At 40.7% G+C, this 24,940-nt stretch overlaps 1 protein-coding gene across 2 annotated transcripts in view; it reads left to right on the top strand.

Annotated features, from left to right (window-relative positions):
• LOC141760538 (glucosidase 2 subunit beta-like) overlaps positions 1 to 24,940 on the top strand; it is a 138,577-nt gene that overhangs the window by 45,664 nt on the left and 67,973 nt on the right. For both annotated transcript variants that reach the window (XM_074623413.1, XM_074623412.1), the window contains exon 10: positions 11,899 to 11,968. In XM_074623413.1, coding sequence (XP_074479514.1) covers positions 11,899 to 11,968 — 70 coding nt within the window. The remainder of the gene's footprint in view (positions 1 to 11,898; positions 11,969 to 24,940) is intronic.

Below are 24,940 nucleotides of genomic sequence, written 5' to 3'. Positions count from 1 at the left end.
TTTACCTTTTAACTATTATCCAGTCACATTTCAAGCAAGTAGGCCTTGAAAGTCTCAGTTGACAGAGGTGTCCAAACATGACCCTTGAGGTAGATCTTTATTTTCTGTGAACCTCAAGGTGTGCGAAGATGATAAGTGTTTGAGGTCCTTGCACCTTTACAGCCCTTTCTGTTCAGTAAGAGTTTTTGTCCAGTACTTACTTATGGCCGTGGCTACACAGGAAGTAGGTGCTGAAAGGTGCCGAAAAGCTTGGTTGTTTGTAGCTGTAAATATGATCATTTGTGGCACACAGAAGCTCCTACTTGTGTTTTAGATGAGGACAGGCTGGTTGTTGATCGTGTACTCAGTTCTTACAGGTACAGTATCAAGGTTTGATGCAGTACAGGGTAGGATAAGGCGTTTTTTTGCAGTACTACTCCAATGCTACTTTTGCTGCTGTTTGTTGTGTACATCTTGCTTTCCACTGGTGATTTCTTCAACATTATATGCAAAACAACCACAAACCAGCTTGTGGAAAGCGTTGATAAGTGCTGACCGCTGTTATCAAGCAATCTTAAGCTTTACCTCTGTCACTGTAGGAGACGTTTCAGCTGCCGTATGGCACTTAAACATCGGTATGACACTTAAATTCTCAAGGGGTTGTGAACGACTTGTAAGCATTTGAGTTTCTTGCTCTTCACTGCCCGATCAAGCATCTCTGTTGCATCCATTAGGTTTCAGCCATGTGTTCAGTTCACTTACATGTGACGCCATTCTATAGATTTCCTTGAGACGCCTACATCAAAAAACGGATCAGGAAAACAGTGCCATATAGAATGTGCCGCATTACGACTGGTGATGGATTTTGACCTTTACACACAGATACAAAGGACCGGGTCTAATTGTGTTATGTTGACGCCAGCAGATGCGGCAGCTAATGGCATTTTTTTCATTCCACACTTTCATACCACATTTCATCCCGGCAACAGAGGCCGTCACAAATGCAATGGCCATGACAGTGCTTTCTGTTTCAGAAGCAATCGTTGCTAATGCATCACTGCATCTCTCATACAGCCTCATTAGGAGCAAATTATTCAGGCTTTTCTTTAATTTGATACAACTTTAACCCGCCCTCCCTTCTCTTGTGGAAGGGTTGCCAGATTACTGCTAGCCTTAGTTACAGAAAATAATGCGAGGTGTTCGTGCAGCCCAACCAAACCCTGTACATCCAATTTCTTAGACTGTATATAAAGGTGGACGACATGACAGCTTCCCAAAAGTGAAGCCAAAACATCTCTATCGCCCCCTGTTGGCTGGTTGCAGTATTGGTCATAAATCCCGCCCCCTCCATGTTAGCGGATGGGACATGGGCCAAAATGAAAAGTCAAAGTACACGTCAAATACATTTTTCCCAAAGATGGTTTCTGTCATTTTAGATAGTACTTATCATGCTGATGTATGTTTTAAGTGTTAATTTTTCTGATAAGTTTGGTTTTAATTAGTTATTTTAATGCTATTAAAATAGGGTGAGACGTCAAGATTGACAGCTGGTCTGAGAGAAGTATAGTCACGGAGCCAGAGGCTCGGGAAATGTACGAAAGAGGAGATGGAACTATAACTTTACATCGCCGTCACGAGTCCGCGTAATAGAACATGTGCCAGTTTGATCATAAATGTAGTTATAGAGATATTACAGATAATTGTTGTGTCTTTCTAGACAAACGGCTACCGTGGTGCTAACGTAGCAGCTAGCTGGCTCACGCTAACAAGCTTCGGTTGTGCTATGCTCGTGATTGGCTCGGCCGGGTGTGTGGGCGGGACCTCGATACCACGGCTCCAACCCCCCCGATCACTACTGCGCAGACTCTGGCTCCAAATGACGTCAAAATCTCAGGATGGCAGCCGTATCCGGGATATTTTGGCTTCACTTTTGTACAGTGGGAGGAAGTAGAGACGCGTCTATCTTTATATACAGTCTATAGTTTTGAATTCTGAAAGAACACATACGTTTCCCCTCTTTCCTATGAGCACAAAGAAATTGCAGATCAGTGTTCAAAGTCAGCATAGACTGGTATTTGCAAATAGATATCACTGGGTCGAATGGGGATAAATATACAGTAGTTTAGTTTCAAATGTCAAAGCGCATCCTGGTTAAAAGCAATGGATTCACTGTCTGTAATTTACCCACAATAACAGCACTACAGTAGCTGCAAGGGTTGTGGCCATATTCTACATTCACCACAAGCATCAACAATGAAAAAGAAAAAAATCTTTACACTTAAAAATCTTTTGGAAAAACAAGAACCAGCAGTGTCGGCAGTACTAGCAAAAACACGCTTTGGATATTCAGAGTACAGCTGAATTAGCAGAGTATTTCTGGAGATTGGGGCGGTCTTGCTGTGGAGACTGACTTGCTGTTAGGGGTGCATTTGTGTGAACATTTAATGGACCCCCCGCTGGTCTCCCCGTTGCCCCCCACTCTCATGTAGAGGCCTAAATAAACCTGACATCAAGAGCATTTGGGGGACTCTCCATCTATCTATCGCAGCACATCCCCCCCCCCCCCCTGCTCTCCTTTTTAAGCAAAGACAACTTTGGTGAATATTTCATGGGGTACATTGCCTCAGTTTCACTGTGTCGAGCAGGGAGAGAGTGGCACGCGATGACGACTGACAGGCCCGCACGCCAGCGTCCGCTAGGAGACAGCCTTTCTTTTTTTGGTCTGTCTTCCTGACACTCCTACTCCTTTTTTTTCCCTCCTGTTTTCCTTCTGTCACAGACAACAGTTCTTTTCGGGCGAGAGTCTGGCTGCTGATCATTTAGCTGTTTTCTTTAAAATTTCAGTATGACTACAGAACTTCTGCCGATCCATCTGATACTGTTGCAAAATGCCAACATATGGGTACAAATCTGTTTTTTTGCACAGACTGCGACAATTACAGCACTTAATGATTTGATTACATGCTTTTAAAGATCATACAGAAACTTAACTGGGCTTTTTTTGATGTTTACATCAATGAGGGGAATTATGAAATAGAAGTGTTCTCTTTGCAAAAGTAATTTTTTCAAGCGACTTTGAAATTCACTCCCTTTTTTGTGATACAGATTGGCTCCATCTGCCTTTACCTTTAAAGCTGACCTCAGCCCTTCCCTTCACTCAGCTGCACATTATAGAAATATGCTGCATCAACCATAAAATAATACCACTAAATAATCACTTTTGCTGTTTTTTTTTCAGCGCCGCTCAAACTCCAGCGGCAACCTCTCAATATTTCTCAAGTGCAAGCTTCAATGATTGCCTTTACTGTTATTTGAAGGCACACATCATTTCCCTCCCCAACATTCAATTTCATGGAGGGATGCGAAATCGCCGCCTTTCCATGCTACTTACGAAAGGTTTGACAACACTACAGCATGCTCACTTTGCTGCCGCCGCCGCCGCATCGCCGCTCTCCCCCCGCTCTCTTTATTTAATAAACAGTGCGCTTGCTTGACTTACAGTCGGTTTCTGCCTCGCCTTACTCGGCGTGACGAGCAGCTGAATGGTGTCACAGCTAACAGGGGCGGCTGCTCTGTTGTGACAATATTCGTTTGATGTTGGAGTGGTAGTCCTCGGCTGCCATGTTTTCCCCTTCTGCTCTTTTACTTTCTTGTTCCTGCTCTGTCTGGATCTCACCGCTGTCGCACGTCGGGAGAAGCCAACTGGCATGACCTGAAAGTGTGACGGCGACACGCAAGCTGCCAGTTTTCTCTCTCTCCGTTGATAGCCATCCAACACACATACATACATACAGAGCAATGCAGTAATTTCTCCAGATTAAAGAACTTTAATTGGCTCTCGCTCTTGTCTGAACTGGTGTCCCAGGATGCAGCCGAGGGTGCCTGTGATGTATAAAAGATGCTATGCAATGTGTGTGTCCCTCATTTTCATAAAATTGTGTGTTTTCATCGAACTTAGTCACATATAAACCTGCCATATGTCCATGAATTTACCGCTGACTGTGGACTCTAAAGTCAAGTATGCTGCTTAACCTCGTGAGACCAGTGGGTTCGCGGGCAATCACGACTTTTTAGATGCTGTAGCAGATTCAGTTTTAGAGCTATAGAGTGAAGGATATCATGAAAGCCTAGAAGGAATACCTTGGTACCATGTCATGCTAGCTTGTCGGAAAAACTGGCATGGCCAATTTTAAAGGGGTCCCTTGACCTCTGACCTCAAGATATGTGAATGAAAATGTGTTCTATTGGTACCCACGAGTCTCCCCCTAAACAGTCTTGGAATTGCATAAATTGGGTATCACTGTGAAGCTGAGACTGTTGTGGATCTCCAATGAGCCCAATCGTATTCATGTGTGATGATGTTGGTCACCATAGTAACCATTTCATTGTAGTGAGACCATTTTTTTTAAACTTGACTTCACTGTATAAAATGACATGTGGTGACCTCTAGGATAATCACAGCCTCATGAAACATTACAAACACAAACTAGAGACCTAGATCATTCAGAGGATATATGGCTTTCCTAGGTACAGTAGATTGACAATCAGGGGGTTTCTGAGCAATTTCCAGCCATCCAATCGCCAATACTTGCAGAAATCTCCAAATGTCAAAGGTTTTTGAAACCAAATTACAGAATGGCTTTTTCTTTGGTGTTTCTTAAGGTTTTGGTGTCTTAATGTGATATTTTAGAGGGATTATTAATATTTTTTATCAATTCTCGAATGGTAAAAAATGGTTAAGTTTACACCAAATCTGTGTAACAAATGGTATCAGCACCAAAATTTCAACTTATGAGACATAAGTGAGCATGGGAATGGCCATCATATAATTCCATCATAATGTTCTGAGCCCTAACACACTTTAATAATTAATTTTAATTCATTATTTAATGAATTGATTCATGTTTATTTGTGATTTATGATAAGAACCTACACAGTGCTGAGCTGCACCTCAAATTAATCTTCAGGTTCCCAGCTTTCAGATGATGTACACCTCTTCTATGTGATGTATACTATTGACCTGCTATCAAATCCTCCCCCGCCTCCCTTAAAAAGACAAAAACTGGTTTGTTGTGGGTCTCAGAGGGTTAAACAACCAGCATCATCACTTACACACACATAAACATACACACACACTCGGAAAAATACCCACCCACTTTAAAAAATGCAGCATTCATCACAGGTAGCCCTTTGACTGTATCAGCGCCGTTTAAAGTCTAAACATGGTTTTCCAGGAGACATGACTCATACAGTAAAAAGTGCAGTTACCATTTTTATCTTTTTTCAGTTTCAAACATAATCTCAACTCATGTGTGATAGTAAAACAAGATAACATGTAATAATAGACAGCAAGATATTCTCCCAGTGGAAGAAGATTTTGTTCGGAAGTGCCATTAAAATTAATCAAAAGATTCTCTTGTTAAAACCACCGTGACTCACTCTGTCACTCCTCTCGCTGCGAGCTGGAGATACAGAAGAGGAAAGTGCCAGCAGCCATGTATGGGATCGGAAAAGGAAAACCACTCAGGGCGTCTTTGTCCTCTGTTTAAACAGTGCCACAGAGGGGGGGGGGGGAGGGGGAGGAGTGGGAGGAGTGGAGGGGGGGGAACCAGGGGAAGAGGGGATAAGAGAGAAGAAGTTTCTCACAGCTGCCCAGCCTGAGGCCCAAAATATGTGGCGCTCGTCTCGTCACCGCGTCACCAGCCATCCGTCCTCGCCTGTCATTATTTTACTTCTCACAGAGCACACACGCCGTCTCTCAGGCACACATATGCACGCTTCCACCACCAGCACCACACTGTCTGTGCTGCCTTGATCTGCTCTTAAATGCTGCCAGCATCAGATCCTCAGATAATGGCCAACTTAAACGGGATGGAAAAACACAGACTGCAAATTTTAGGGGAAGGCAATCCAGGCACTCCAAAATAGAAGAACGAAGAAGGAAATATTGAAAATCCTTAATTGTGGTAGCTAAATCATTAAAAAAAAAATAGCCAATATGTTTAGGTCTTAAGCCCTGATGAAGACTTACAGTGGTCAGCTGGCTTTTTAATATTTCTTTCCTCGTTGTTCTTATATTTTGGAGTGCCTGGATATCTTCCCGTTTATCCAGTTTTTTCCCACGTTTTCAAAGAGCACTCGATACATTTTTGATCCACGGTTGCGTATACAGAGCAACCAGTCATCTATTTTTCCTGCAAATTTTAGTTGTTGGTAAAGGAAGGCCGTTGTTATTAAAATATTAAGATACTGCATGATTGGTCTATTATATTAGAAGTATGGCATGTATTAGGGCTGTCACAATATCAGAAATACACTACACGATTACCATGGCCAAAACAATTCATGATAACGATATTCATTGCGATATCTATGGAAAATTTGACACAACAAGGGACCTCTTGTGGTCAGATGAATAATGTGAAAAATAACTGACCTCTATCGGTAGCAAAGGCGGAAGTAAGTTTACATCGTTATACGGCCCAAATTCTGTCCCATTTTTTTTATTGTATGGGACGCAAGAGAACTTTCAAAGCATTGTCAATTGCAAATAAAGGCAGTGTTCGCCCAGAAACTCTGTACTGTTTGGCTAACAAGGAAGCTACTGTACTTGCCGTATTGCGAGCGACTTGACAGTGACAGAGATGGCGTTGCATAATTTGTTCGCTTCAAGTTGGTCTTCACCATTTGGGAGTGGTCACACCAGCGTTGATAACAGTATTTTGGACCAAAATCAGTTTATTTCAATGGAATTGTTGTGATCCGCCCATCTCTTGTTGAGCTGAAGTAGATTTGTGCTGTGATTTCATGAAGAGTTCAACTTTGATGAGCTTTGACACGCAAATGTTGACCTATTGGAAAATTGGCTTGACAATGCTGGTCTTTGAGGCAACAGAGCAACATATCCTCATACAACGGTTCGTATGATATCTTAGAAAAGTTATTGCTCCTTTTTTGTGCGTTTTCCCTAAGAATATCAAGCAACACTTGTCAATTTCCGCTCGTTACATGCATGCAGTCTTTTCAAAATAAACTTCCGTCTTCACAGGAAACAACTTGGTTAGGTTTAGGCAACAAAACTACTTAGGAAAAGACTGTGGTTTGGGTTAAAATAAGGAAGTGGCGTTGCTTAAGTATGGAAGTTACGTGACAAATAAGTCAACGTTGACTTCCGGTTTCAAACGTGGATTACATACAAATTAATTTTGTGTGATGTATACAAATTACAGCACATTACTTTTTGTAGGTATAACTACGAATGGCCCGAACAGAGACAATCATAGAGTCCAACATGGAGGAAGCTATCATATTAACTGTATTACATCACCCACAAGTAATCGCAACATCACTAAGCTTCCAGCTCCACCTATTTTGCAAAGAGGTGAAAAGGGAATTTTACTCTGCTACTTCCAGGTGTGACCAGACCTTGGAGAGGAGGTCGACGTGGATGGTTGGGCATATAAAGCATGAGACCCTTGAGACCATGTTATGCTGTCCCACTCCTACAACCAGTGAATTTAGATGTCTTTGAAGGAGGTCTTCCTCTAACCTTAACCACTTTAGTTACCTAGTTCAGTTGACACGTAAGAAAATGTCCATGAGTCGCTCTTGGAGTGGTCATAAGGGGTTTGCTTCGAACCCATCTCACCCACATGGTTTGAGAACTTGTCGGCGTGGTGAGTGCTGAGCTCTGCAAAAGGTCTACGCAGGGCCCACATCGACCCTACTCTCCGCGCTTCTGTCCAAAAGTTAAACTCTGCGGAGGCTTCCACAAATGTCACAGCCAAGCTCCGTTTGCATTAGCAACAGTGTCACGAGGCAGAGGAGACTCTGCAAACATCGTGCTGCTGTCACATTTTACCATTAAACCTCTGTGCCTCTGCAGAGATACCGGTCGTGCCGTTGAACACTGCAGTCTCCACATAAAAACCCTGAATCTGACTTTAGTACAGCTGAAAGTAAAGCTGAGTGCTAAATTGCTGTAGCGTGCTTCTGTTTAAACTAACCGAGAGAGAGAGATGTGGGCTTCACAGACTGTGCAATCTGTCGTATCGGGCTTTGTGGCAGTAACATATCCATCAAAACTTTCGCTGATGGGAAACTTGATGATCCATCCATCTTAACGTAGGTATCACTGACTGGCTATAACAAAAGCCTCTAAGAGACACAGCCACTGCTACGTTTTGTAAGAAAAGAGCAAAACGGGGGGGAAGAATGTGGAGCAGGAAGTACGTAGAAAGTCATGTATAGCATGCAGATGTAAACACGCGCAGAGAACACACACGTTAAGTGCGTTCAAAGAGACAAATAGCATGTGACACATTAATTATTAAAAAGTATTCTGTAAAATATGACACGCTCACCAACTGAGCATGCTGCCGAGGGAATTGTGCATAACACACACATAGAAGGAGGCCGTGTGTCTCCTACTTGGCTGTCATGAATGTAGGTCTGCCAAACTGAGCAAAAAAAAAAAACATTGAAAAGTATTACATAAGTTCGGATTCTCTGTGATTTGAACCGGTGCACAGGCGGCTATTTAAATTGCATCAGTTCCTCTGATGTAAATGTGTATAGCCTTCAACTCCCTTAGAGCTTTTAGTCATTTATTTTGATTAGGGCTGTATTTATAAGATAAGTCTCTTAAGTAAGTCGCCTGGGAAGCTGGGTTGGCGAGGATGGCGGTGGGGGAACAAAATGAAGTCTGTTTGATGATTATAAACTCAGAAATATCTGCTTGTCAATTAATTAGGCGCTTCCTGGGTATGCGTGGCCCTCTTTTCATTTCGCCGGGCCCGGCTCTCGGTGGACAAATACCCGCGGTGCACCCATTGTATGTCTAAGTCGTTACACACATCTTTTGCAGCCGGGGGAACGGAGAATAAAGATCCTTCAAAGGCAGACAGTTTTCAAGAGCAAGCCTCTGTTTTTTTTTCCGTGCGCCGGCTGATTTTTTCTTGGAGCATATGTGGCTGCTTGAAGGCTTTACTCTGCTGCCGGTGTCTCCTTCTCAGACACAAACAAGAACTGGAGAATGATGTGGACATGAAAAGATAGGTAGACTGAGCGGACTGAGCTTGAAGTGATGCCTCCATTATTTCTGCCTCTCACAGTCCAACAATACGTGTGGGAGACTTATCTTGTTGAGGCTACTGGGGCTAGGTGAGCATTGACTATTGTCAGGGGGATGCTTCCACTGTGTATTTCCTATCAAATATTGAATACGAATCAAACATACCTGGGGATATTCTTCATCTTTCTACATAATGTTGGTCTGTATCCATGTCCAGAAGATGTGGATAGTTTAGTAATTCAGTATTTTGTGTAAGAAAGCATGCATTGTGGTCCCACTAGGAGAAATTTTATAGTGAAAGCACAATCAGAGGATCCACTTGAGGGGGTGAAATGAACCCACTGTTGCTCAAAAAAAGCCATGGTTCACCAACAGTTAATGCGACAGGAGTTGTCAAATATGCAAAGCACAGAGTAGTAAAGGCCTTTACACACATGGGGCGTGACAAAGGAACAACACGGTTGCGACAGTTGCAATACTTTTTCAATAAAAGGTTTGAATAGATTTGCGCAGGCAAACTACCAGTCTGGCAGTCTGTCTGAGCTAAATTGTTGTATAGTCTAAGCTACTGTATGCTATTTCAGTTTCCTTTTAGCAAAATGCTCCGAGTGTATTTGCCTCTGGTAAACCATTATGCGGTAGGTGTCTAGGGCTTTTATTGTGAAAGGTAAGAAAGGAAGGAGTGGATCTGGTCTGCGCTGCCTTTGTCAAGGTTGAAAGGAGTGTTAAAGTTCACCGTCTTGGTTCGGGAATATAGAGCCGCCGTGTTGTTGTACACTATAGTGTATGTCCGTCGCGCATAACGTGATTGGTTGATGCATTTATTTGCGGTGCAAAATCTCAGAAAAATCAACCTTGTTCAGGGAAAAAAACAACATTGCTTTTTCGCCGTGTAATATTCGTGGTCTGAAAAGTGAAGCCAATGCAGAAGTGCCTTAAACTTGCATTCTTTCTAACAGCCAGCAGGGGGCGACTCCTCTGGTTGCAAAAAGAAGTCTGATTGTATAGAAGTCTAGTAGAAAATTACCCTATACTTCTCACTGGATTTATTACCTCAGTAAACATTGTAAACATGAGTTTATGATCTCAATTGCTAGTTTCAAGTCCTATTCAATACAGCATGATGTTCATTTAGTAAATTATGGTTCCATTTAGAGTCAAATAGACCATAAAGCAGGGTATGCTTTAGGGCGTGGCTACCTTGTGATTGACAGGTCGCTAACACGGTGGTCTGGGAGTTGACCACATTATCGTCTTAACAACTTTAACTCTTTCACAGTGTGTTTTCAGTTCATGAAAGTTAATTATAACATTTTGGTCGCCTAAAAAAGACTTATTCAGCGTTCGGTTGCAAAAAAACAAGATGGTGACGGCCAAAACGGCGAACTCAAGATTTCAAAACAGCAGTCCACAAACCAATGGGTGACGTCACAGTGACCACATCCGTTTCTTATGGATAGAGCCTTATCATTCATGTTGGATAAGTACATTTTCGTAATACTCTTAATACTCTGCATTGTTTACTTGCATTGGGAAAAATGGTGATGGAGGAAAATGTCGAAATGTAACTTTTTCTTTGCATTTGTATTTATTGGAAAATAATAATAAAACAGCCGTCTCAGTGCTTTCCTTGTAAGACAGACCAAATGACTAAAACCTGGATGTTATAGGGAAAAACAACACAGCTGGGATCAATAGATAAACCGATTTTAGGATCAATAGACATTCCCTTCCAGATGTCGAACCTGAGCTGACAAAGCTTCATGGGAATAAAATTTGTGGATTATTATTTCTAAAGATTTTTTTTTTTTCAAACTCAGTGACATGTTTACTTGAGGCTTTTTTTTTTTTTTTTTTTTGGCATGGCAATTTTCACATTCGTATTCAATCTGTCAAAAATATTCTGAACCACAAATGCTGCATGCGATGTCACAGTGATCTTAAGCGGGTTTTTGTTCTGCTCCAGAGGTGGTGAGTCACATTGAATTTGGCAACGCCTCTCACTCGCACAGTTGAGTTTACAGTCTGGTTTCCAGTGAAGGAAAAAAAAAAATGACAGCATGTCATCAAATCAGACCCATATTTCCTTCTGCCCCATACGTGGGGATATTGTCATGTTTAGTCCTCCTCAGCATCGTGAACACTTTGGAAAGATGTTTAGCACAATATTTTTTGTTGTCTTTAATTTTATAATAGAGAATGCCTACAAGCGTCAACAACAGAATGTAGCACATCTGTAATAGCGCACATTTTTCTAACCTCAGGTAGATTCCCAGCGAGAAATGCATGTCAATATTTTGATATTTGGGATATCAATATTTTACCGCCACAGCTTAGCAATCAACAATATTTACTCTAGCAAGGATTTAGTGATTATCTCCCTAAAACCTTCCGCAAGGTGAGGATCTGCAGCGTGACTCGGATCTTTCTAAATGAATGCGGCGTCTTAAAAAGAAAAATTAAAGACCTAAAATTGTTTTGGCTCTGCCTGTTTTTCCCCTGTGACCTAAAACCGAAACGCTCGCATCCAGGCATGTTGTCTTTCATCATTAAACTGTCTTTCAGAGGCTCCTGGGAGCCTCCTAGAGCACAGAATGGAACCTTGTATTTTTGCAACATCAAGCGCACAGTGTCTTTCGATGTCTGCTGGGAGGTGCATATTAGAATCATGGACTCGGAGCTGAAATGATCTTTTAAAGTCACTCTTGCCGTCTAACGCACACACGCACACACGCTGTTGTCGTCGCTGCTTTATACATTAATGCAGGTGATACCCAAGGTCTTACAAGTGTATAGATCTTTGACCTTGTTTTCTCTCTCCCTTTGCTTCCATTACGTGCTTGTAGATCAAAGACACACATGGTGCACCAGGCAGCCTTGTGGGTGAAGATCCTCACTTAAAGGCAGCTGACAGAGGTAAGTTATTAAACCTCTCACCGTCCCCTTCACCCCCACTGCTCTTGTGACCCCACACCTAATATCCCTCCTTTTAAAAATGTTGTCCTTTCTGGAATTAAATTAATCTTTTTTTATTGTGTCACAAATTTTTAATACAGCCCAAAGTTTGCTTATGCCCTTAAACACAAGAGCTCAGAGATTTGTGTTGTTCTGTTGCCTGCTGCTAGTTGCATATGATTGTGTCAACACAATGGATCAACTAGATCTTGTGTGTAAAAATCACACCTATGGGAGAGTATAGTCCCATCGCACCAAAATTATAGTGTTGTTTACACGCGTGCCCTAACATGCGTTAATGCGATAATAAGGCCACTAATTTCTTTAGCCCATTAACACAATTTATCTTTAGGATGAGGATACTGGCATCTTATGAAACTAGAAAAACCTAAGGAATTCATTGGTACCAACCACGTCATACTAGCTGGTCGCAAAGGAGGTTAAATAATGCTCCAAACCTGTGCTCAATGTTGGCGAGGAAAAACTGTCATGGCCATTTTTAAAGGGGTCCCTTGACCTTTGACCTCAAGATATGTGAATGTAAATGGGTTCTCTGGGTACCCACGAGTCTCCCCTTTACAGACATGCCCACCTTATGATAATCACATACAGTTTGGGGCAAGTCATAGTCAAGTCAGCACACTGACAGCTGTTGTTGCCTGTTGGGCTGCAATTTTTGCCATGTTGGGATTTGAGTAAATTTTTTATGCTAAATGCAGTACCTGTGAGGGTTTCTGGACAATATTTGTCATTGTTTTGTGTTGTTAATTGATTTCCAATAATACATGTATACATAAATTAGCATAAAGCAGCATATTCGCCCACTCCCATGTTGATAAAAGTATTAAATAATTCTAATCGATTGACAGCCCTAATTATAATATTAAGTATGTTTTCTTTAGTGTATAATCATCTGAATGAGCAGTTTATATTTACATACAGAGCGGGTCCTCTTCACGGAGCCAGCTGCCATGTTTCTACAGTAGCTTTTACAGTAGTAGTAGTAGTAGTAGTAGTTTTACAGAAAAACAAAAACATTTAGATTTTTAACTAGTTGTGTTAATCGTTTGTGATGTAGACTTACCAAGCTGATCAAATACAAATTAATATTCTGTTACTGTAATGTCTATTTCTCGCCTCAAATGTTTTCAGAAATATCTTGTAGTGCACTGTTTAGCTGTAAAATTAGAAAGTTGTGTCCCGGCAGCCATGTTGAGATCAGTTGAGGAAATACCAAGCATTGCCCACCAGCCGGAGCACAGCCAATAGGACGCCAAAGCTAGATTTTTTTTAAAGCGTGAAAAAAGAGCCATGGGGAGGTCAGAAATGTACAGTTCCTAAACAGTGGCTTTAACCAATTATTACTTTATAAAAATAAGTATATAAAAAAGATAAATGATCTGTTAATAAGAAATTAGAATCTACACACACTTTGTTAGTTTCTAGGTTTTTCTATTATTATGTTGAAATATATTAGAGGCACAGACCATTTCTACAATTGATTCATGATTGTTATTCATCAATTTGATATCCCCTGGAAACTTTTTTTTTTTTTTTTACATATCATTTGTGATGTTGAAATGTACAGGCACAAGAGTTGAAAGGCAATTCTACAGTAAATGAAGCCATCCAAAATGTTCACAAATATTCTGTTGTTGAATAGAAGTATTGTGGCGTACCTCGAAGCTTGGCTATTGTCTGAGAATAACAAACAGATTACCCATGCATGAGAGAGCTATCTATTCCTATGGCCATATAGCTCCAAACAAATCTAAGTGAGAGAATGCACTTAGATGTGTGGCTGATGTAGAAGGCTGTTTGTGTGTCTCATATTTCTGCTTTCAAGGTGATGCAGCTAGTTTATTCCCCCTTCACACCACGAGCATATTATCCCGCTCCAGCTGCTGCGAGGAGACAGGCCCAGGTATTTATGGCTAGCATAAAAAGCGTGTGCATTTCCCCGTCACCCTACAGCTCGAGATTTACAGCGCATTTGACAAACACACTGAATTAAAAAAGGAGTGTTCAATTTGTATAGGAGTTTAGAGCCTGTCTGTTGTGCAACGCTCCCGACGGATTCCGCTGTTAGTACATGTGTGCGCGCACGTGTCTCGCTGTCTATGTACGCCCCCCCGCTGTGCGAGAATGTGTCGATCTGTCTGCCTGTGTGCATAAGTGTGTGTCTCCACGCCCGTGTGTGTTTTTGCGCGCGCGAGCGAGAGTGTGTGCACACAGCGCCCGCCTGCTCTGAAACACCAGCAACAGATAACAGATGGTCCCCCTGCATTAGAAGTGTTTTATTTCCCTGCGGAAGCCAGATATGTCAAAAATAAGCATGTGCAACATTAGTCATTTGGAATATTCATGCCCCTGCCGTCCGATGGTTTCCTTTTCACAGCCAAAATACCACCATCCCAATTCTCCGAAGGAAGTTAGGGGAATAAGGGGGAGAAGGGGGAAAAAAAGCAGTCATCAGCTGAACTGATGGGGGAGAAGGCCTACATGCGGCTTTAATGGAGGATTTTTTTTTCCTCCTGGTTGCTTCTTTAGCATGCCAGGGCTGTAATTAAACAGGGTCTGTAGATGGGTTCATATTAAGAACCACATCCCCCAGCCCCATTAGACACAGTGATGTGAATATGCACACATGTCCATATGCCTGCCTGGCGTGTACACACATGCGCACACAAAATAGTAATTTGCACCCACATTAGATAACCTCATCCATTGGATCAGACTTCTATTGCATTCCTTTATAGACTCATCTTGGGGAGTCCTCCTCCTCCTCCTCCTCCTCCTCCTCCTCCTCCTCCTCCTCCTCCTCCTCTCCTCTCCTCCTCCACTACTTATCTTCCTATTTCTCCTCTCCACCTCCCTCTCTTTAACTATCTTGATTCTCTGCAGCTCCAGTCTCTTTAATCTCCACCTCCTCCCCTCCCAGGCTTTCTACCCCCATCTCCCACCGTCGAGCATGGCTGCCATCCCCTGTCCTTGGTGGCGGACATGGGCATGCATCATTATCAGGCCTGATTAACCATCCACGTAGTTCGCAGTCGGGGGGGCCCCACAAGGGGGCCAATGGCATGGTTTCTCCTACCGCCGAAAAACATGAATTTTGAGCAGCACTTTCTCACTCCGCCGCGGTCCCTCATGATCAGGGTTAATTCGTGGCAGCATGCGTGAATGTTGTAGAAAGAAGAGAGGAGGAAGAAAAGGAGGAGGAAAAGCTACCAAACAGTAGAGCTCTGCTTATCGCAGAAATGCAATATGATTTATTCAGGAATATGCAAATCCAACAATCACTCTGCCTTGTTTACCGAAGGGACCTGCTGATTCAGAGTCTGAAAGAGAGAGGGAGAGAGAGAACAATCCCAACCATAGACGCCAACATCCAGTGCATGCACTGAGGCAGCCACCAGCAACTAAATCTGTGGTTTTCCTTAGAATCAGGAAATGAAGGGTGTCGGACAATTTCTTGGTTGTTTCACAGCTTCAAAACCCTTTTAAATTTATTCTGGTGAGTCTGGATTGCTGATGTAAAGAGCGAAGGGTTATATGCAATACACGTCTTATCATATGTAAATACAGTACATCGCTTGCAATGCATTATATGGAGAATTTGGATTCATTAAATACCATTGTATAGCCCACAATGAATTACGCATAAGGAATCTGATAGTTGGTATGGAAAGGGAACACCAATCATGGATTTGCGCAAAATATGGCGTGGTATTGAACTTAAAATACTAATATCAAAAACTGTGAAGTGCCCAAAGCTGGGATCCAATGTTTACCTATTCTTCAGTCAGATAGTTTCTAATTTAAATCAACATTTTGTCCTGGATTTCATTTGGATTTCATTTCTGGAAAATCCTTGTGCAGCTGTTTGTATTAGGGTTAGACATAATTTATCATTTAAAAAGGTTGACTTCTTTTGCCACTGTAATTGAAAACAGGGTTTCAATATAAACTTGTTTATATTCCGCAAAGAAAGATATCAAAAAATATGATTATAGGGGGGTTTGGGTTAATGTGCCTATTAGGGATGGGAATACACCAGATGCCAGAGGATACAATCTTAGTGCGATTTTCTTTTTTTTTTAAACATTTTGTGATATGCTGAGTATTATATAAGACATATTTAGATATTTTGCAATTTATTACTTTTTTTTCAACTGCAAATTATGCAGTTTGTCAACATCTGTTTTATCAAATAAGATACAGTTTTCACTCTGTTCATCTCAGAGTTTTCATTCACATATCCTGAGGTCAGAGGGTCAAGGGGCCCCTTTGAAAATGTAGTGTAATCTTGGAGCGTTATTTAGCGTTCCTACCAACAAGCTAACATGACATGGTTGGTACCAATCGGTTCCTTAGGCTTTGTAGTTTCATAAAATACCTGTATCTTCACCTTAGCTTTAAGACGTCCAACCTCTGAGGGACAGAATAGCGTCCGTCGCATTGTTAGGAGGTTAATAGTTTATATAATAAAAGAGCGTTACTCGACGTCTGGGTATCGATACAACATTGCCACGCAAAATATCACAATACTATGCTGTATCGATTTTTTCCCCCCACTCCTAGTTCCTATGGTGCACTGTCTCTGTTTTCCCATTTAAAGAACCCATAGTACAAATAATGCCGAGGAACACTTTCAGTGTAACGGATCATGTCACCTGTAAACTTGTAAATACACTAATAGCAAGACTTAGTTTGAATTATGTCCACAAGAAATGGAACGATTAAATGTGCTTTCCATTTAGACTTGACAGCCTACTTTATTATCATGTTACCTTTGCTTTAGTCATGTCCATTTGCATTATCATGTTCTCAGTCATCCCCGTCCACACTTACCGCTGAAAAGTATTTATTAAATCTATTTAACGATATCTACTTATAGGGATTCACTTTTTTTTGTCATTGTTTTGTAAATTACATTAACTTGTGTTACTTGTCTCACTTAATGTGCAAAAAAACCAAGGTGTTGTTAGCCGATAAGAGTTTTTACCGTGCTTTAAAGAGCTACAGGAAAATCTAATGATTGTTTGACTGCCATGTATGAATCCATATCTTTGAAGCAGTTTTCAGCACTAGTAGATAAGCTACTGTATTACTCTGCTGTTTGCCTAAAGTAAGAGGGTAAAGATTTTCTCTGGCCACAGGAGATCTGATATTCAACACACTGTAGCAAAATAGAAAGTGTGCTTAAAAAGATTAAGAAGGACAGCTATGTGCTGTGAATGAAATGTAATATACCATGTGCAACCGTTGAATGTTAGTCGGACAGACTCGAGTTTGATCTGAAGCTTTTTAAGCCTCCACGCTGGAGATCATGTTTTCGGGTTGTTCGTACATCCGTCCATCCGACCCGGTCTCATCACCGCGATATCTTAGGAACGCCTGAACGCCCAAAGGTCACTGTGACCTCACGTCCATCCCATTGTTGTGAACGTGATATCTCAGGAACGCCTGGAGCAAATTTCTTAAAATTTGGCAAAAACATCCACTTGGACTCAGGGATGAACTGATTAGGTGGTCAAAAAAACACATATTTTGCATTCATATGCTAATTAGGACAAATTCACAAAGTGTGTAATAAGATAAAATGATTAAATGATGACATTTTGGACAGACATGGATGTAAATTGTAACTTGACTGCTTGGTGGAGGCATACAGCCGTGAAGCAGTAATTCTAGTTTTCATTGGTAACTAAGAGGTGCACATTTTGGCATGTCACATTCAATTTCTGCTCTTCATCTTCTCTGGGTTGTAGAAACGGGTATGAGTTGCAGCCATTTCCCGACTCTCTGCTGAGAGCCCAATTAGCGCTCTTTTATTGATTTCTCTGCACGCTATTGCATGTACTTTTCCAGGTGAGTCCCTACAGCTAGCGCAAGCATATGGAAGACAACAATTATCCCTTCTAACAGAATCTCTGAGGCCACACAAAAGAGAGCAGAGCTCAGAAAATTGATCTCTTCAGGCTTGCGAGCCGTTGTGTGCATGAGCAGACAAAGGCACCCACAACTCAGTGATGTCTTAAAGCTACAATATGCAACTTTTTGATGTCAAAACCCTGTAATTACATTCTTCAAACTTTTTCCCCCCCAAGTTATTCTCGCTCTAACATTGAGCGATGAGACCTGACCCGTAAATAAAACATAATACAACAGTTTATATCATACCACATCAATCTGGGTCTTTGTGACCATGTGCATATTATATAAAATTGCCTGAAATGAGCAATTTTGTGCTTTTTTTAGACATATACCATTTGCAGTGGCCATGGTCACGAGCTAGTCATAGCTTTCAAGCACAGGAAGTCATGGCAACAACAATAATGGCAGAAAAAAGCAGTAAGATATGAAAAAAAACAACTGTAAAAACCAGTTAAAACAGATTGACATTAACATTGTTTTTTAGTGTAGTTTTCTTCAATGCGTGTTTTGGGTTTATAGATGTTGGTCATGATGTCCTCAGCTGGTTTAAAGTATACACCAAAAGCCAGATGAGTGGCATGCTTTTGGACATGAATTTGACAATTTGAGGCAAAGAAGATGGAGTTAGAATTATATTTCCTCTCCAAATGTTATAGTTTTTAAGATTGTTGCTTTAAATTGAGATATTAAAGGCATTTTGCCATATAGCCTAATGCTCAGTACAGCTCTAAATCATGCACAGAAAGCATTATTTGAGCTTTAAATTCCTACACTATTAGACCTTATTGGCCCCATCTTTACTTTACTTTATTGTAATTGTTACACAAAAAACCCCTCTGAGAGGTATATTCATATTCTCCAAAGCTGTAATCTATGATGAGCAGAATGTTTTTCTTTCTCTTCAGTTTGGAAAATTGAGAGTGGGCAGTCTCTGTGTATTTTTTATGATTTTTAGATTTGTGAAAGCATTTTTTTTTAGCAGAGATTTATTTTCTTGCAATTTGAAATGCCCACAGACATACTTTATATTTATTTTTATATATATATATATATATATATATATTTTTAAGCAGGAACTGCTGTCTAGGTTTTTCTGAGATCGTTCACAATCTTTAGAAGCAGCACTTTGAATTGTAAACAGACATGGATTCTTATTACTTATACATTTGAGAATCATATTTACTGATTTATGCCCTTAGATTTCCTACATATGCAATGTTATCGAGTTCTTGCGCCCGTTTGTCCCGCGAATAACCCGAGTTTCCTCTCCTTTCCTATCTTCATCCTGCATCTAAAATGGCTGGAAGATGTTCTCATTTTTCCTGTGAATGTATGTCATATCAACAATGTGATGCTAATCTGCTGGAGTCATACACCCTCCACCATGCTATTTTTTGCCACACACATGTTGCCTGAGAGGTCAGCAGCATAGCGGGGTTCTTACTGGGTTGAATTGCTTGGAGGCAGAAGTTAATTTCCAACTCAACAGAGATAAATGACTTTGCTTTGACCTCCCTAGCTCGCTGGCACAACAAAGACTTTTTCTAGGAGACAGAAAATATCTGTAATTTAAAAGCAGTTGTTTAGTATTTGCGGTATGAAATGATTGGATTTGGTAACAATGATTAGCCCGATTTGTCTGTTTGTTTTTCTGCTGAGCTCAGATAAAATTATACTTTTCTGTTTGTAGATATTTTACTTTGTTTTACACCAATGTAGCTCCATACAGGCAGCAGAAAGGCACTGAAGAACAAAGGAACAAAAGCACATTTTATTGTAACAAGTAGTTAAATCTGATCATAGTGAATTCTGTTTATCTAAATGTATTTAATATATCTTAACTAGGGTTACTTAGTACTTATCTTAATGCTAGTAAGAAGGTTAATACTCAATGTGTGCATAGTGCAGTGCAACATAGGAGCAAGTAATAGACAACTAGCAGTAGTAGATTATTAAATGGATCGGTATATGTTAGGGAAATTAGAGGAATTAGGGGCCATGCACATCCATTGTTGTCAATGAAGGCGCGCTCCAACGCTGACGCGGCGCTCAAGCGTTCCCAAGCGCCTATTTTTCGGGATATATGGAGGAGAAGTTAATCATTTTAGTGCAGTGCTACCCAGAGCTTTACCATCTGTCTTACGGACTATTTTACTGGCTTTACCCTTTCTGTTCGAGGACGTCACAACATCCGGTTGAAAGGTTGAGCCAAACTGACACAGAGAAATCAAGTGTAAAGGTACTGTGAGGGATTGGCGATGCTGGAAATCCATTTATCTTTGTTTTGACTTGCTTTAGTTGAGTTAGTGATGCTTTTACTGCTAAATTACCACAACTTCACCACCGCCATTGCAGCGCACAGGTGTTGGTTGCTTAGTAACGGCAAGCGCCACAGGAGCGCAATCTCCAAAGCACCTTGGATAAAAAGGATGAAAGCGGAACGGCTGACGTTTTCCACGCGTTTTTAGACGTGGCATGTGTACGGCCCCTTAGAGATAGTGTAAATGAAATCATACCTGAATTGACTGTTTAAGTATCACCCCACAACCCTTAGTTACTGTTGCTACTAGTATTCAGCTTGCAGATTTACCATACATGTAGCTGTGATAGAGACCGTCAATTTTTTTAGCTAGCTAACTAATTAACTAAGCTCCATGAGTTTTGAAAACGTCTACAACTGATTTCTAATGTTTCCATCTAACTCAAATGTGCAATTGATGGCTACATACATGATGTTATGCTAGACGGCTACATGTAACCCCACAAAGTAATATAGAGTGAAATGCTACTTGGCCTTGGAAGTAACGCAAAGTTATTACTGTAGGTAGCTCAACATGCATGTTATGTTAGAGCAGATAAACACGGTTGTATTCATTCATTACACTTTTGCTCATTTGTTTTTGATTTTGAAAAAGCTAACAAAAAAGAGGTACTATCCTCCAAATAATACGATATGTTGTGGTTGGGCCATGGCTCTTTGTGGGAGTGGTTTAACAAATGAGCAGTTTGAAAAATTACTGAAATTGGTGTACTGCGATGCAAGCAAAGTGACAAACCTGTGTGCACTCACTTTGATCTGTTCATTCAAAAAATGTTCCGCTTACAAAATGGTCTGAGCTCCTGGTGCACAACACATCACTTATTAATAAGCCTGTAACATTGTTACGTTGATTATTCAATTGAGATGTGTTCCCAGGGCCTTTATATCAGAGGTTTATATGACATTTTAACATCATTTGGTATTCATACGGGTTTTTTTTTCTCATAACCGCTGTCAGCATTTCTGCTCGGTGCACTGTGTCTATCCAAACATGTTTGGGTACCTCGTAAGAGTGTAACTGTTAATACAAAGTTTAATTGACTTCACAGTTATTTAGAATACTGTGATTACAGTCTGGTTATTGTTTAGTTTGTAGCTGTACGAGGAGGAGTTCAGTGGCATGTATACAAGTATTCTGAAACCTTTTCAGATTATCTGTCTCCATAAAGATATCCCCAATTTTATAATAATTGGTACTCCAGGTGTGTGCATAGCTTTGCTGAAGACCTAGTCCTGCTTAGTAAACCAAGAGTTAGATGTTTGTTTGTATTTCATAATATAGGTAATAAAGGAATTTAGAATATCAAATCATAGTTTTCTACAACTCAGAAGGTGGCTTTGTTACAAAACACAATAGAACATTCAGCACCACCAATGCCAAATTTAGATGCAATCTAGGGCGAAAATTATAGATTGAGTTCAATTTCCTTCAAGTCTTATTCCAGATATACTCAGCATATCCATTTTTTACAGTGTCAAAGCCGTTTTTCTATATTTTTAGGTAGTCAAGTCTTGTCAGACACATGTGGTGAAGCTGCACTGAAATGTTTCTTAACGGCTCCCTAGTAAGAAAAATTAAGGACTAATAATAACTGTACCCAATTTTTGACCATTTGATAATTTTTGTCAGCTGGAGTTGAATTCTTTGTTCTACAGAAGCAGTTGCCAGTTTCGTGAGCCAGCCTTCCAGGTTGCAAGCGTAAACACAAGCTTTTTTTTACTGGTGGAAATAACATCTAAACCAGTAAATGTAAGATAGTAATCCTGCAAGAATTTCCCATTTATTCACACCCTCAGTGGAATTACCCCTTTCAAACATAACCCTCATGGAGTATATTGTGAAAGCCTGTTATTTGATATGCTGCTCACCGTGGACTCCTGGATGTTCCTGGCTATATTTAACAATTATCACCGCATGTTCTCCCCCACTGCCCACCATGCTACTTTTGCACTTATTAGGGGCATACTCGAGGCTCACCCACACAGTTCACCTTCAGCCCACATTCGGCAGGTAATGAGCTTGACGGAGGAGACGGCAATAGACACATTTCCCGCCAGAGATCATTAAGGGGTGACCTGGCGAATGCAAGTGTGGTGGTTTTGTATTGATTTGTGCCTCTAAAATGGTTGCAATAGTCAAAAGGTCGACATTATTCAATTACTAATTGACCTCATTTCCTCTGGGCTCTTGTAACTTTGACTGTGCTGTATGATAGACGTCTGTTTTCTTTCTTTTAAATGTGATTTTATTGGATTAATTAAAAATACAGTACACAATGGAACGGCAATGGAAATAAGTCATGTTCTAGGCTAGGAGCAGTGAGCAACCTCTGGGTCTGAAAAGTGAAGCCAATGCAGAAGTGCCCTAAACTTGCATTCTTTCTAATAGCCAGCAGGGGGCGACTCCTCTGGTTGCAAAAAATAAGTCAGATTGTTGCTACCACGGCGTTGTCCGGACTGGGTGTTGTCCGCGTTTTCATCAAATAACTGTAACCCTTTCACAGTGTGTTTTAAGTTCATGAAAGATAATTGTAACATTTTGTTCACCAAAAACCAAGAATGGCGACGGCCAAAAATGCCAAACTCGAGGCTTCAAAACGGCACTCCATAAACCAATGGGTGACGTCACGGTGACTTTGTCCACTTCTTCTATACAGTCTATGGCTAGGAGGCAGGTAAGAGAAGGGAATGACATGTATATGCTACTAATAACCCGTTTTAAACTAATACATCTAATGAAAACATAAAAACATCAATATTATACAGTCCTGAAAATCACAAATTTGGAAACCAGACCAAAGCTTAGAACTGTCCTGCAAAGCATGTTTCACTATCAGCATTCATTTTTTCAGCTGTTTTTTAAAAAGCTTTTCAGAGAACGGGCAGATTTCATTTCGTTTAGGATCTCATTCCACTACTCCCCACTTGTGTAGAGAAATGTGCTTCTCCTTGATTTACTTTTTAGATTGTGTTGTTTCAGGTTAGATACACTTAGATATACTAGCTCTCGTATTCAGGCCATGAGAGTCCCAAACCTACTGAAAATACCCAGTACTATGATCTGGACATAGACCTTGTAAATTTTTTAAGACCATTATTAGTTTTATCTCTTGAAATTCTGCCTTCAACAGGGAGCCAATTCAATTCTTGAAAATGATTTGGGGCTAATATGCTTTCTTGGATGTGTTGAGCTCAGTTAGCAAAAGCATTGCAGAAAAACTGATGCCGTTAAGGCACCTATAGACTCTGCAATAGCAACAATCTTTCAAGTTCATTGCATGTCACATCGTGTGAGATGGGGCTATAATAAAGTCTCGGTCGCAATCTGTGTCAAACTGTACGATTTTCTACCACAGTGATATTCAGCTCGACGATCCAAGGCTTTCAAGTTCTGTTGCAATCCATCCTGGCAGCAGTCGACTGAAAGGCAGTTCAAGAAACTGAAATTCTGCTAAAGTCCCATGTTGCTTTGAAGAACTGGGCTATTGGCAGATATGCTTATCATTAGATGTGCCTGTCAGATTTTATTGGAACAAAAACTCATGCTTACTGAAGAATTAAAGAATTCAAGCACAGCACATCATGGAGACAGGCGTTTGCCAGCCTTGTAATGATACATAAAAAAACATAAGTTGTCTCCCACATTGGATTGGTGTTAATTGAAGGGTACATTTGGAGCTGGTGCTTTTCCACAGGCTTGGCTATGGATACATTGAGGAGACGCATTCTGAGACAATGCACTCTCCTTTGTGCTGTCTTTGCTCGTCCTATGTTTGCTAAGATTATGTTCTCAGTTGTTTAAGTTGGTTTTCTATATTTTGCAAGAGCTGCAGTCTCCCGGTCTCAAGAGATGTGACGGTCGTTGATACACAGAAAGACTTTCACAAGGAAGCGTGAGAGCAGCAGAAATGCTCAGCCATGGGATTTACCTGTCAACTGCACTTAAGCACACGGGATAACATACGCTAGACGCTGTGATGGTAAAATAAAGGCTGACATGCCTTTCCTGTGATCTCCGGTCACTGACTGCTTCATGTATGTCAGCGCCTCGGAGCTAAGTAGAAAATAAACTAGCATTAGTAGATGGTTGGATGGATGTCTGTGTTTCCAAGGCCTCGGTGTCTTCAAAATCATTTTCATGTCAGCTTGTCAGACAAACATTTGATATGTAAGCCAGCATGCAATGAAATACTCAGTTCTTTACTTGCTTCTTGCCTCTGCTTCGTAGTTTAATGGATTACTTTACGGTGTGGTAGGAGTGCAAATTAAATTATGTCTTGTAAAATTGCAGAGCTATAATTGACGACAAGATTTCAATAATGGTCTAAGTGTCTCTTTAAAGATGCAATGTCTAATGTCTAACAACATTCGCCAAACACATAGGTAGCAGCATTTCACCTCTACTACTGGGTCCATACTATTTAAATTTGTAAAGAAAATAAAAAAATAAATAATAAAAGCCAACTACTAACTAACAGCAGGACAAGAATACGAAAGATTCAACCAAGTAGTCTCCTGGTGTCGTGGAGGATGAAACGAGAACACCAGAAACAGATCTATTGCCAAGTAGGTTTTCACATACAAGGAATTCGCTTTGGTTTATTGGTGCATAACATAAACATAGTAAGATTAAATAAAATTAGAAACATAATTATAGACTAGAAGAAAATATA

This window comes from Sebastes fasciatus, chromosome 22 (genome assembly GCF_043250625.1).
Source record: "Sebastes fasciatus isolate fSebFas1 chromosome 22, fSebFas1.pri, whole genome shotgun sequence".
NCBI lineage: Eukaryota > Metazoa > Chordata > Actinopteri > Perciformes > Sebastidae > Sebastes > Sebastes fasciatus.
This window is presented reverse-complemented; position numbering and strand designations above follow the sequence as displayed.